The sequence below is a fragment of the Parambassis ranga genome, chromosome 17, assembly GCF_900634625.1.
Source record: "Parambassis ranga chromosome 17, fParRan2.1, whole genome shotgun sequence".
Classification (NCBI taxonomy): Eukaryota; Metazoa; Chordata; class Actinopteri; family Ambassidae; genus Parambassis; species Parambassis ranga.
The window spans coordinates 11,297,968-11,312,344 of NC_041037.1; the positions used below are offsets into that span (position 1 = coordinate 11,297,968).

At 40.8% G+C, this 14,377-nt stretch overlaps 2 protein-coding genes across 4 annotated transcripts; both read left to right on the forward strand.

Moving 5' to 3' along the window:
* The first annotated feature begins 883 nt into the window (after positions 1 to 883).
* On the forward strand, positions 884 to 9,738 carry LOC114449877 (endophilin-A2-like). Of its 2 annotated transcripts, XM_028427720.1 has the most exons (9): positions 884 to 1,066; positions 3,643 to 3,711; positions 3,863 to 4,079; positions 4,328 to 4,461; positions 4,631 to 4,789; positions 5,420 to 5,523; positions 5,835 to 5,968; positions 6,098 to 6,154; positions 7,229 to 9,738. In XM_028427720.1, the coding sequence occupies exons 1-9, from the start codon at positions 1,022 to 1,024 to the stop codon at positions 7,414 to 7,416; spliced, it is 1,107 nt and encodes a 368-aa protein (XP_028283521.1). In that variant the 5' UTR covers positions 884 to 1,021; the 3' UTR covers positions 7,417 to 9,738. The 2 variants fall into 2 exon arrangements, with proteins under 2 accessions (XP_028283521.1, XP_028283522.1); XM_028427721.1 differs by lacking the exon at positions 6,098 to 6,154.
* Positions 9,739 to 10,083: 345 nt separating this feature from the next.
* stap2a (signal transducing adaptor family member 2a) lies at positions 10,084 to 14,311 on the forward strand. 2 transcript variants are annotated; one of them, XR_003672027.1, is made up of 12 exons: positions 10,084 to 10,199; positions 10,949 to 11,020; positions 11,103 to 11,222; positions 11,300 to 11,356; positions 11,439 to 11,590; positions 11,664 to 11,795; positions 11,884 to 11,953; positions 12,470 to 12,572; positions 12,865 to 12,960; positions 13,037 to 13,165; positions 13,243 to 13,459; positions 13,565 to 14,311. XR_003672027.1 is itself a non-coding variant. In XM_028427872.1 (11 exons), exons 1-11 carry the CDS (start codon positions 10,092 to 10,094, stop codon positions 13,296 to 13,298), a joined length of 1,095 nt encoding a protein of 364 aa, XP_028283673.1. In that variant the 5' UTR covers positions 10,084 to 10,091; the 3' UTR covers positions 13,299 to 14,311. The 2 variants fall into 2 exon arrangements, 1 of the variants encoding a protein (XP_028283673.1); XM_028427872.1 differs by having other exon boundaries at positions 13,243 to 14,311.
* The last annotated feature ends 66 nt before the right edge of the window (positions 14,312 to 14,377 follow it).

Here is a 14,377-nt window from a genome sequence, read left to right on the forward strand (position 1 = left end):
CACCTCTTGTCCCTCTATTACCAGTGTCGTCTTTTAAGCCTTGTACTCCTCACACCCCTTGCACCTAAGATGAGACCCGTAACCATAATCACTGTGGACGTAAGTTCTATTTTTGTGAATGTTACTCACAAAGTGTCAAAGCCCTTCCTGTTTTTCCTGATATTGTAACATTAAATCTAAGATGCATAGGATTTAAAAAAAACAAACAAATCTGTTAGAGTTAACAATGAATTTCATTATGGGGGTTAATTGTTTCTTTTGCTGTGATTTACATTTATTTGTCAGTCTTTTATCCACAAATTTTTCTTTACATGTCTCCACCTTTGTCTTGTAAAGTCAGTGATCTATTTTTTTTAAAATTGAAGAAAGATTAGGAAACATACAAACAAAAATAGTTTGTTTGTCTCCCTTCTCTTTCCCTGTATGACAAAATGTACAAGAGGTATATTACTAGTCCAAGAGTAACTGGGTCACACAGCTTGATATATATTGTTGTCCATTTGGATACATTATGTGGTTTTAAGAATGTAATAAATGGTTTCTTTTTCTTTTGAATTGTTAGTGTGTTATTTGAACTTCTGCAGCATTAAAAACATCATATTACACATATAAAAATGGCTTAATCACAAAAAATGACATTTTTTCGACACGATTTCACAGAAAAAACAGACTTACACTACTACTATAATGTTAACAATCGTTTTTCCCTTCGGATATTAATAAAGTTAATAATGATAAATCAACATCTTCATTGATTAAGTTTGCAGAGAAAGTGTATGTCTACATATGCCTCTGTGTGTGTGTGTGCTTGTCAGTGTATGTGTGTGTTTTGACCCACTTTATCCAGCAGGATGGAGCCTCCCACACGAAGCCGAAGCCAGGAAATTGTGGTTGCCTAGCAAGTTTCATATCCACGGTGCAAAGTTTGGAGACGTGTTGCTCGTCTCGTCTGCTGTTTGTGTATTAACTTACACATTTCCCCCCTCCGTCCAGGTTCAGGTGGCAACACTGACGGAGCAAGATGTCCGTGGCAGGATTTAAGAAGCAATTTTACAAAGCCAGCCAGGTAAATGCGCGACTATTTGTTGTTTTTTTTAGATTAGCCAGTCGCTTAGCTTGCTAGCTAGCATTCGATTTACTTTTATTGCGCTAGCTCCAAGTTAACGAGTTAGCCAATGTTGAAACGTTATATGTAGCACTTAAAACAAACCGATTAAACATATGCTTTATTTATTTATAAATTGTTCAACAACTTTCCATTTTTTTTTCTCTCGTGGGGAGCGTCAGAGTTAACCCTTAACATTAGCTAATGCTAACGTCAAAGTTAGCAGTGCTGTATTAATCTTGGCTGTTAGCCGTCTACAGCGGTTTCTTTGCTTTATATGGACTGTGTTTGGCATTTAAAGGTTTTTATCCCGACAGGGTCAAATAAATCAGTTGTCTACAGTTTGCAGTCAAGTTGTGTACGACCACGTAACTTGGTACAACACTTAATGTCCTTAAAGTTTCAGACAGACACCAGGCGTGTCACTGATACATTGATACTGATTGCAGTGGTTCAGTATCCTTCTGTTTGGTTTCTGTTTAGTTGTTGGGTTTTATCAGCTGTGTCGTTGAGTCACCCTGTTTGTGGTCAGTTGCAGTGTTTTTAAAAACAGCACCGCAGTAATGGCATGCTGTTATGTAAGTTGTTTGAATGTAAAGACTGTTTCCACACCTGAGTATTACCTGATCTGATGTTTGTCATTTATTTCTGACCATACTAGCAAACAAGTTATTATTGGACTGTAAATTCAGTGACTTGTTTTGGTGGTTCTTCTTGCTGAACTTCTCATTTTGCAATGTAACTTCGGTTTTTGATGTCATAGGGTGATATAGCATGCATGTCACATGCGTCTTTAGCAGCACACCTCTCTAATTGGGGAAACTGGAAAACAATGATACTGGTGGTTCTTAGAGCCACAAAACAAAAGATTCCCACCGCCACATGAACATGTCATGGCTTGCTTAGGTTTTCTTGGCACTGTTCATGCTCTGCTCTGTGGGTGTGTACACTGTACTTCATTATGGATAATGGAATTCAAGTTATGTGAAAATTCTGCTCAAACCAGCTTCCAGCTCATCAGTAATTCATCAGGACACACTTCAAGACTTTGCACTCAAATATGTTGTGTTTAAAAAAAAGAGTCAAATGGAGTCATAACAAAACTTTCATTGTTCACATTATACATGTGAAAAGTCCATGAATTGTACTTGTTTAGCTCTGAGTAAAACATTCCAAAAATATATATATTGTATTACACAGTAATGTTTTGTGTCCATCTGAATTACAAACTATGTGAATCCCCTAGGTTCCTGGAATGAGATAGAAAACCTGAATTATCAATGAAAATATCTGCCCTCTTTTGACTTGTAAAAAAAATAAAAAGAGGATTTGCATGACTCTGGAAAGGATCACAGAGTTAAGAGTTTAGCTATTCATCATTTGATCCTTTAACACTGTGGCTAGTCCTCATAGAAGAGGGTGTCCAACTTACAGATCAGAGAAAGAAAATCTAGAATGATGGCTACAAGCTTAAAAGTAGTGTGGCTGGAATGGTAGATTCATTAACATCTCCATGAATGTACTCCTCAAAAACAGCAGTGCACAGTTGCACAGAGGAATGTGCTACTACAGGACAGACATTGCCACAGACCACTGATGTCCCACAGTGTTGTTTAGATGTTTTGTGAACTACATATAGTGTAAGAAAGTTCAACAATGACAAAATAATTGCTTAAGCTTAATAAGGTTTCTTTTATGGCAGTGTAGCTGTAGCAGGATGGATTCAAGCTGCCTTTAGTGACCCATATCTCCACAACATAGAGGTGCTTTGGAATCTTGTTCATGTCAGGCATCCTGGGGGTATAACTTCCTGTTGTTGAAAGTTTGACCAGTTATGAAATAAATGTGGTTACTTGCTTTTTTTCCAGCAGCACTAGTAATGTTTAAATGAGATAAAGATGTTGCATGTTTTTTTTACCTAACATAGCACAGCTTCACATTTTTTTACTTAGAGATTCATTTATTATAAAATTTTCTTTACAGGACGCACAGGGTCCCATGAACAAATTGTTGAATTGAGTCCAGAACGACTGACTGTTCCATATTGCCAGGCCTGTGCATTACATAAATCGAGGAGATTGATTTATCCAACTGGTTACACAGTTTTTGTGCAGCACGGTGCTGACAGCTGCACTGAGTTGAACCAAATGGGAAAGCACGCATACACAATGAGTCTCTGTTTGGTCCGAGCTGAGAAACAACCTAGCATCTGTGTTTAGTAAAGTTATCCAAAGATGTGGTTGCAGTGTAGGAAAGTGCAATGTGGGTGCTGACCTGATGGAAAAGGGAAAACCTTTTAGTAGAATTCCTCATGGAATCAAGGTTCTCGGTGCAGGGGAAAGTTTGCAGGGTTGCTGTGGTTACTTCCCTGATGGAAAAGATGGGGAAAGGATGTTTTGGAATTGTGTGAGGTGGTGGGGCATAAATATCTGTTTGTAAAAATACAACAGCAAGACCTTTAAATGCCTCTTTAGGTTTGGAACTGTGATATTTGTAGTGATGATAGCTTCGTGGCTCTGTTTTCTCCTTGTTCACAGTTGGTGAGTGAGAAGGTTGGAGGTGCAGAGGGTACCAAACTGGATGAAGACTTTAAGGACCTTGAAAGGGTACTTTGTGCATTTTATTGCATTCTTCTTCTTGTTAATGTGTTCAGCAGCAATATTTTGTGCTGCATAACAGTGTTTCATATTAACAGTCTTACAGGAGTACACTGCTGCATAAGCACCCCCTTATTATGTATTTCCACTGTGCCTCCAGAAAGCAGATATTACCAGCAAAGCAGTAATTGAAGTCATCAATAAAACATCTGAGTACCTCCAGCCAAACCCTGCAACAAGAGCTAAGCTGTCCATGCTCAACACAGTGTCCAAAATCCGTGGACAGGTGAAGAGTCCAGGCTACCCCCAGCCAGAAGGACTCCTGGGAGAATGTATGACTAAATATGGACGAGACATGGGGGAAGACACCAACTTTGGTAAGAGCAGCTTAGTCAGCCGTTTAGTACAATCTGTGAGGTGGAAGAGATACTATGGAAACTATGAAAAGATAAAGTAATGAGTGGGAGGTGGACTGACTGTGTGTGTTCAGAAGGGACCCACACACAAATCCACTTGTTTTTTCAATCGATAAATTTCACTTTGTAGAGATTCACTTACTGTCATTAAAATGATTGACAATGACCCACCGTCCCCCTAATTCTGAAACATTGTGTGTGCTGTGCAGGTGGGGCTTTGGTAGACATAGGAGAATCGATGAAGAGGATGGCTGAGGTCAAGGACTCTCTGGATATTGATGTGAAGCAGAACTTTATTGACCCACTGCAGGCAGTCGCTGAAAAGGATATCAAGGACATTCAGGTAGAGTCAAAGCAGTTCTTCTCGATCGATATTAACTAATGAGATCTGCATGCTTCATCAGGCACATTAGAATAAAATAAGCCTATGTAACATGCATATGTTGAATGTATGAATTGCAGCAAAGAACCTTCCTTAATACAAGCATCATAACTCATTCACCCACCCACAGCACCACCTGAAGAAACTGGAGGGCCGCCGTCTGGACTATGACTATAAAAAGAAACGTCAAGGAAAAATCCAAGATGAAGAGATCAGGCTGGCCCTGGAGAAGTTCCATGAGTCCAAAGAGATGGCTGAGAGCTCCATGCACAACCTGCTGGAAACAGACGTGAGTCGTTTGTTCGCTGTGTGTTACATAAATACATCCATTGGAACTGTTTTTGTAATTTGCAAAGCCAAAAATCACTTTACCTTCCAACTGAAAGCACCTAAAATGTTCAGGTGAGTAATGTAATTTTTATGGCCAATTTGTTTGTATGCTTCTACAGAAGCATCAGTGAGACTGTTGCTTATTATTCTGCTTATTATATTTGAATTGAACTCATCATTACGACTGAAGATTTTAGTGGTGCTCAAAAAACCTTTAGACACGGTTTACTAAACTACATATTATGTTATTCAATAATGTGTTTTGTCCTGTTTCTCTGACCACATGCTTTAGAAATTCCTCTAAGTCACTAAGACACACACACAGCGTGACAGCCATTGTGCCTTGTTTTTTTCCCCAGTGACTTGCACTTCAGTGAGCTTGTCAAACCCGTTTGGTTTGGTGTTTATGTTTTCATGTTATAATGAAGTATTTCCAGCCTTTTGAAAGAAGAAAATGATATTTCTGACATAATGATAAACAAGTAGGAGAATGCAAACAGTTAATTGCACAACAGCAAGAATTTACTAAAGAGAAATAGCTGTGTTTTTGCCTCATTCTGAAACAGTTCTCTTGTTCATGCACATGTAGGTGGAGCAGGTGAGTCAACTGTCTTCTTTTGTGGAGTCTATGCTGCAGTATCACCGACAGGCCACACAAGTCCTGGAGGAGCTTTCTGACAAACTGAGAGAAAGGTCAGTACCATGACTATTTTTGGAAGATCTGATCTGTTGGGGCTGTGTCCTTTGGCCTGTGACAAGGGATGATTCAGCCATACCATCTTTTCTTTTCTCCATCTGATTACAAGTAAAGAATGTCTGGCTTAGGTTGAGCAATAATCACTTGCATAATCGCAGAACTATACATTCACATACCTATATTTGTCCAGATAATTTACATATATTTGTTTTTTTCCACAAGGTAGTAATGTGTAATATGTGTTTCCTGTCTGCATCCTGCATGTGTGAATTCAAAAAAACAATTGTTTATTTGTGGTTGTGTGCAGGGTGAATGATGCTCAAACCCGTCCAAGGCGAGAATACACACCCAAACCCAGACCAGCCTTTGACTTTGGAGAAGCCGAACAGTCGAACGGAGGATACTCATCAGCTGCAACAAGCCCTCCAGCTTTCTCTCCTGGTAAACTTACTTTTGTATATTTAGAAGAGCTCTGTGTGTGAATGTGTGACAGGCCTAGTCCCAAGAAGGGATGTGTGTGTTTTCATTCTTATGACTGATGTGTCTTTCCATCTGCAACATTAAAACCAGCCCCCGCACAGTATCAAGGTCCATCTTTTCAAAGAACATCCGTCAAGAACAGGCCGCGTAAGTGGGAAAGATGAACATGGTGTGGCACTTCCACAGAGCTAGAAACATCAATACTTCCTGTGTCCACAGGCACCAGTGATCTCATTTTCAGAAGGATTATTTTTACTGGGTTATAAAACTTGTCTTTTAGCACTTCTGTGTTCCTTCACTGTGAACATCACATGTCCTTATTTTACTTTGAAAAGAAGTCATAATAAAGGGAATAAATCACACCCTGGCATTGGCATTACCTTTAGAAATGGTTTCATGAGATAACCTTGGCAAGAAATCAGATGGGAGAGGATCACAAGATTGGTCTTTGATTGACTTTTGAAGTTGTATATGATTCCCTTTCTGGATTTTAATAAGTTTTTGATCATGAAGTCACCTCAATGAGCAGGGCAAACTAGATATGTCATTGATGGCGTCTTGGCATGAATCATGTCAATGCTCAACTTTGTAGACTTTACAGCAAGAGCAAACACAGCTGCCTGTGGACACACGTCATTCCTCAGTCTGTGGCACATCTGTGTGTCAGAGGTGTGGTACATGTTTGTGATTGTCATGTATTTAACATGATGGATGGGAATTTTGGGGTTTTACAGTGTAAATGTGCTCCATTTGAAAGAGGCTGTAGATATATAAAATAATGAGTAATTAACAATACATCTGTAACACAAGTGTTTTTAACTACAGTGTCATGGTTTGGCCAAATTTTATGTATCTGACAGCCTGTTCACTAATCACCTTCTGACCCTCAAGAAATTCGTGACATGTCACATTTATTTTACAGAATTATGTTACAGGGTAATTTGAGATCATTTATACAATTAGGGCAAAAAAACAAAATCATAACCATTGTGGTTGGAATAAAATCATCTTGAGCTTCAGAACATACCCCATTAACACATTTGTGACTAACTTGATGTTTATTTTTAACATGTTACCCGTTTGTTCTATTGCAGAGAACCTTTAAAAGGAAAATATACTAACCACGTTGGGAATTGTAACAGTTCTTTTCATAATATTAACTGTTTGTTCTGTTTTCCTTCTTGCGTGTCTCTGTTTCTATACATCTTTTTTGGCTTTCAGGTGTGCCTTGCTGTAAAGCCCTGTATGACTTTGAGCCAGAGAACGAGGGAGAGCTGGGTTTCCACGAGGGTGACATCATAACCTTGGTCAGTCAAATCGATGAAAACTGGTACGAAGGAAGCCTTCATGGAAGAACGGGATACTTCCCCAACAACTACATAGAAGTGGTGGTGCCTCTGCCACACTGAAAACAGCAAGGCAAGAGGGGGTGAGCAGGAAGGAGGTGATGGAAAGGGGGTGATGAATGGTTATCAGCGCTCTAACCAAGAGCTACTTATTTCTTTCTTGTAAATAAAGGGGAAACATCTCAACACAGTGACCATTTTTTTATATTTAAGGGGACACACTTCTGTATTGATTTAAAAACAGGACAGAGTGATGTTCAATCTGAGAAATTATGGCATAATGTTAAAGTGCATTTACCAGATCCTGAGTCTTTATTATCATTCTCTATGCAACAGCGCACTTTGTACACTGTCCACCTCTATCACTACCACAAAGAGAAAGACAGAAAGAACACTATCTGTATAGACATGTGCAGCAGTATCCACAGACACTAAAAAGTCCTACTTTATTTTACATTTTTCTTTTTCTATTTTATATTAACGATCTGCTATATTTGCTCCATCTATCTTTTAAAGTGGTACCACACACATGCATGTACCTGCATGCGTTCCTCTGAGCCTAGTCTTGTACACTTATTTTTTTTTTTATATAAAAAAACATTCAGGCTTTATAGTACTGTTGTTGTGGACTTAGAAGACTCAACATGGAGGACTGGCTGCTTTTTGTATACATGTGTGACTATCCTCCACTGCCATCTAGTGGTACTAAGGATCACTTTTACGTGTTCTTCTGAGTGGGGTTGAGGTTTTCTCTTTTCTCCTGTCTCCTACCAAATCCATGTTGGGTGCTTGTCTTATGTTTAAACCTTGATATGTTCCTCTTCTCTCGTTGTTTTTAAATGTAAATCTAAATAGCTGGAGCAGATTGTTGTTTTCAGCTGTTTGCAGTTTTTTGTAGACATTGAATATTTTAACAATTATAGTAAATTCTTAAGGGCTATAGGGATCCATAAATACATTATTACATTAGGTGTTGCTCTTCCTTGTGTTTCTAAGCACTGATGCCAAAGGTTTCTCAAATTACCAAATTACAAGAGGCTGTTTGTTAGAATATGCATTACATACAGCCTGCTGCGCCAAATAAAATTAAATATTTAACATTCTCATATGCAATGATCTCCTCCCACCCCAAATATTGTGCTGCCTTACACCAAAGCCTTTAGTTCTTCTGTTTTCTCAGGCTCTATTGATACTGCTGGCAGTGTCACTCACAATGTTTTGTGGGCTTTTATTGAATTGTTTGTCTGATTTGTTTTCTTCCTCAGTGCCGCGATTCGCTTGGCTTTAGTACTCTAACCTGTAATTTGAAGCATGGAAATTATTCTGATGTGTATTTTGGTGGTTTTTTGTACCTGCCTCAGCTTTCAGACCAAACCTGATGAAAAATTCTATCTCCTTGTGATTGTGTATTGAATTTACAAATATTGGGTCAGGTCTGCAAACAATGGCTGGTTTCAGTTCCAATTAAGCCTATTACAAGCAAACTATGAACTGTCAGGGTTTGTGCTGTTCACTAAAATGCCAACTTTCTCCTCTTGTCATGATCCCCTTGTTAGACCGCCCCCTTTGCCACTCATCTCTCCCATCTTTATTTAAACCAGGAGTGGAACAGACAGGTCTTTTCAGCAGGGAAGGGCACACAGCAGTGGATTATGCCCTCCCCCACTAGTCTTTATTCACCACCTGCCCCTGTACCCCTACCCCCTTTCTCATTATTTGCCCCATCCTAAGCCTCTGGAGCTCAGCCTCCTCATTACTATCATAGTGTGTACCTCTTAATGTTATGCTTGCATGTCTGCTCTGTTATTCAGGTAATGTATGGAGTAGGGGCTTTGGCTGTGCTGGGCAGTAACTGTGGTTCAGGTGTGTGTTTACACGCCTCATTACACTAAATCAAAAGCCCTCAGTTTGAGAGAGAAGGAGGGTCAGGAGTTCAGATTGAGCTATTATGTAGCTTGTATAATATTGACGATGAATAATGTGGAACAAAGGGGCCAAGATCAATTTTTTTGGGTTGCTGCCATCACAGCTAAAATAGTTGTCTGAAATCTGCAGCTGACATAACACTAAATTCTATGTGTCAAATTGGGATGTTGATGAATGAAGTATTAGCAGCCTTAAAGCTTAATTTCATTATGCACAGTCCTGATGGAATTCTATGTGTAAAAAAACTTATTTGCATGTGTCTTTATTACTGCTTAGGCAATGCCTCATTTTTGTAACTGTGACACTACAGAGAGAATAAAAGTGGGATTATCCTGGATTATCTTTAGGATATGCGGATTACCTCTATACTCGGTGTAATCTTGTGTATTGTATTTTTGTTACTTTATAGGAATGGATACTGTTCGTTTGTCAATTCAAATAAATATTAAGTCATTTACAGCCCAGTTGATTTTTATTTTTTAATTGTTCAAACTAAGATCTTTTAGAGGACATATGTTTTTTTTTAATTTGCAGCCTACCCTACCCTTCTTATTTAAAATACAGGTATTTGCGCAATTTTAACATTTTTTTTCCCTAAAAAACAATTATAGTTGGATAATCATCCCAGCTCAGCCACCAATTTTTTAAACTACACCACCACCCGTCTCCCTGACCCACCCCCCGACACAGCAGGCTACATCAGCCAGCTGTTGGATTACTGCCACGGCACTATCTCATCGGGGAAGGCGTGTCAGTCCCCGAATTACTCAGCGCCCCCTTTGTCCTCGTTCGGTGCCCAGCCAGCGACACTCATGGCGGCTGCACCCGTCAGGCAGCGCTCCGGACCGGGGGGACCCCGGGCGCAGCTCCCGCCCTGTTATTACGAAGGCTACCTTGAGAAGCGAGGACCGAAAGAAAAGGTAGGTTCACCCAGTGCAGATGCCATGTTGTTTCAGTGCATGCTGTCGGCAGTGGTGGTCAGTGGGAGTGTGTGTGTATGTGTGTGTGTGTGCGTGCGAGCACCGGCGGATCCACCATTCCCAGACAGCTGTCAAGTTCCTTATTGTGTTAGAATGGGCGAGGCGTAGCTGGTGGTGGTGGTGACTGTTTTTCGGGGCGTGTTTTTTTTTATGTAATAACAAAACACGCAACAATGTATTAACTATGAATCGAGGAATCCCGACTGCTGTCAAAACGTTGCATGTCATTTCAATTACGTCACACGAAGGATAGATACGCGGTTGTCTCCACTGTCCCACTACTAATTGTTACAAACAGCATTTCTAGCACAGAGAATACAGTGATGACTCCTAACAGTACTGTTTCATATCAGCCTGATCCCTCACATGCATTTCCATGATCTCAAATACAAAAGTTGCACCTAGTAATAATGGTACTACTGCTCTGTGAATGTGATAAATAAAGAATGGACACCTCTTGCCCCAGGCCCACCCGTCTCTCATTAGGCTCATATTAATGCCACATAGACATGTAATGTGAGCGTGGCTCAGGTGCAGGGTACTACAGTGATCCTTGTCCACAGACTGACAGCAGCTGAGGCCCCCTCACTATATCCCTCTCTTGGGACAGGAAATGTGGGTGTGATGAAAGGGGAAATATCCATTACACAGATGTGACAAACAGCTCTGTTACTCTTTTTTTGTGACAGGCATCCAGGCGGCTGTGGACCTGTCTGTGTGGGAATTCTTTGTATTTCTTCAATAATGCCAAGGACACTCATGTAAGCTCCACATTGTGTACTTTTTTCTTGTGCCTTTTATGCATTATTGTGTGCTGATGGTGTTTGTTTGTTTGTGTAACAGTATGTGGAGAAGCTGGACCTCACTGGTTTTGTGTCCCTGAAGGATGACTGCAGTCGGGACAGAAACCTAGAGGCAGCCAGACTCATCCTCCGCATGAAAGATGGAGAGACCAAACTCACAGTATGCAACTAAAACACAAAAAAACATTAAGATGATCTCATGTCTACAAGGAGTTAAAATGCTGTTGTCTTTTCCAGGCACCAAACCTAGAATCACGGGAGCTGTGGAAAGGTTTCCTCTACTCTGTCATAGATGTAAATATGAATCATTTGTACACCTGCACCCTCTGCACTAGCTTGTTTTCCTGTCTTATACACACTCTTTTTTTTTCCCCAGCTGAATGTACCGTCCTGTCTCACGCTGTTGCCGGGGCAGCTACAAATGCTAAAAGAGGTGGTGGACAAAGAAAGGTCCAGGCGGAGAAGTCGCAATCCATCACGAGCGCCTCCCTCTCCTCTCTCCGTTCCTTTAGTAGGAGAGATCCCACCGTGAGTTCAGCTCTGAAGATGCACCACAGCTGCATGACCACATGATCCTTAATGTTGTGCGTTTGACCTGCAGGTGTTTTCGCCCGGTGTCTCGAACAGAAGCTGAAGTCCTTTTAGAAAGACACCCAGATTGTGGCAACATGCTGCTTCGTCCGGGCAGAGACGGATGCTCACTGGCTGTCACCACCCGACAGGACCTCAATGGGTAAATACTCACTGAATATGTGGACAACAGGTATAAAAATCATGCATGCTACATACATTCACTTACAATGTTTCTGTCTCTCCTACAGATCAGTGTTCAGACATTACAGAGTCACTCAGAGGGACCAAGGTGGTTATGTCATTGATGTGGAGAACCCTGTAAGTGCATCTTTATAGTCATTGTAGTGATTGCTGTAATGATGAGAGGTAGGAACTCAGATCAACCCTTCCACACAGTCTAATCTTTCAGATAGAGAAAACACAGGCCAGAACTTGTCATTTGATCAAACATTTTCTGACAGGCTGTCTGCATTGTTTGCCAGCACATAAAAACAGAATTTTTGTATTCAAAAGTATAAAGCCTGGGCAAGCGTAATTTTATCAGTTCTGCTGATGACTTGTTGGAGTGGCCAAAACATCTTTAGGTGTGCTATGTGTCCAGATACTTTGATCATGACCTGGATGAGTCTTAGCAGACAGCTTGTCTACACCATATATATGTATTCATTTTTGAAGTAATTGGGCGTAAAACAACTCAGCAAACAAATCTGTCTCATAAACATGATCTAAAAAAAAGTAATGTAAAGCTTGTAAATGGCAAATATGAGTAGTTGTAGAGTGATGCAAAAGGACCTGCAAGATATGATGTAAAACCCTGACATTTCCTCTTCACAGATCCCCTGTGCTACGCTACATGAGGTCATAGACGCCCTGGTAGAGAAGACAGCAGGCACTCTACAGCCTTTCTTACTGGAGGAGCCTTATGAGGAGAATATCAGTGAGGAGACTCATGTTCTTTTATGCATATGATGGATGGGTTTTTAGCCTAAGAAGGAGTCAAGTTGATTTGAACAGAGGGATGTCTTCACCACTGTCAAAAAGGTGACCACAGAGGTAGTTCTTTGATAGAGGAAGATGTTGGACAAATCAAATTCCAGCTATCAGCTATCACCAAAGCCAGTATAACAACAGCTGTCTACCCCAGCTCCTTCCACCTTAGGCCACAAACCTATCAGTTGCCACTAATTTAAGTCATCTTGAGGCTGAGCATATCAAATCTGTGTCATCAGCATATGTTTCTGCCAATGATGAAAATGGAGAAAGGATCCTTCACACTGCCCCCTCCAGCCCCCTCCCGAAGGCTCCTGCACTGCCTCCAAAACAAGGTTTGTCTCAGTCACATAAATCTCATGCACTCACAAGGCAACAATAAATATGACCACTGCCTTCATTCTGGTGCAGATCGGTGGTGCACTAGTCCCCTGTCCAGGTCCCCCGCCCCGGACCGTCGCATCTTGACTTCATCCGTACCAGCTTCGCCCACTAACCCCATGAGGCGGCTCATCCTCTCCCCTTCCCCTCTCGCACAGAGTGAGTAGACAATGTGGCAGCTTCGTCTGCTCTGTTTGTTGCAGCTGCTTCAAAGTGTTTTATCTGTCTGTTCACAGCGCTCAATGAGGAACTAAAAATGAAACTGGAGAAAAGGCGAGCCAGTCAGGACTGAGCAACGTCCGGTCATACTCAATCTTCAGTGCCAGACCAGTTTTCACTGCAGCTATGTACACATCCTGTGCCTTCTTGGTGGAAGACAAGAACATACAAGAACATACAACAACCACAGCCTTTATAGGGAACTGTGAGTGTTCTTGTGTGAGGAAACTGACTGTGAGTATTTCCTTGACTAGTTAACACTGGATTAGACTCATGCACCCTCATGAAATGCTGCCTGCCTTTGGTTGGTTAATCTCCCACTTGTCCTCTTGTATAAAGCTGTTTACAAACCACCTCTGAGCAACAACTGTGCCACAAAAAATGCAATCTACTGGAACTATGAATCAGCTGATTGACGCATACCGGACCATCTGCTGAGCCTCTCCTGTCTGGGTGCTGATGTTACAACCCTGGTGACTACAAGAACAAACAAACCACAGACTGCAGATGAGATCAACACACTTCGACCTGAGGCACTTTATCTGCTTCGGAAGTAAAATAATCCAGGCTCTCTCTGGTTTCATCCCAGAAATTGTTCTCATGAAATTCTTCAGAAAAAATTAATTACAGTCTAACTTGCACAATCTCTTCCTGCTGCTCCGAGTGTGCACATTGTGAGTGATAAGAAAACATTAATGTTGATTCAGTGACTAAGATATGGCTCATTTAACACTAATGTTTTAGCTGTACTCTTGGTGCATATTTTAATTGTTTCCTTACCTGCTAGGTGTATGTGCTGTTGTATGGTGCTATAACTCAGACCTGCCTGGAAACACCAGGCAATTTCTGTTTTAAAAAAAAACAACAAAAACACTGTATTGATATGTGAGGACGCTCTCTTGTGGAACAGAAATGGTGTTTTGTAAGCACAAGTACCAAACACTTGGTTTTATGGTGCATTAAGGCTGACTTTATCACAGTATTATGCCACACCCTACATCTCTGCCTTTAAATGTCTGACTACAGATCTGAAGGTGCTTCAACAAGTATTTCTACATGTGAAACATTCAGTGACACACTGTGACATAAATGTCTTCTTAAAGGAACAGTTTCTTGTATGTTTGTACATGATGTGTTGTGTCTACTTGATCA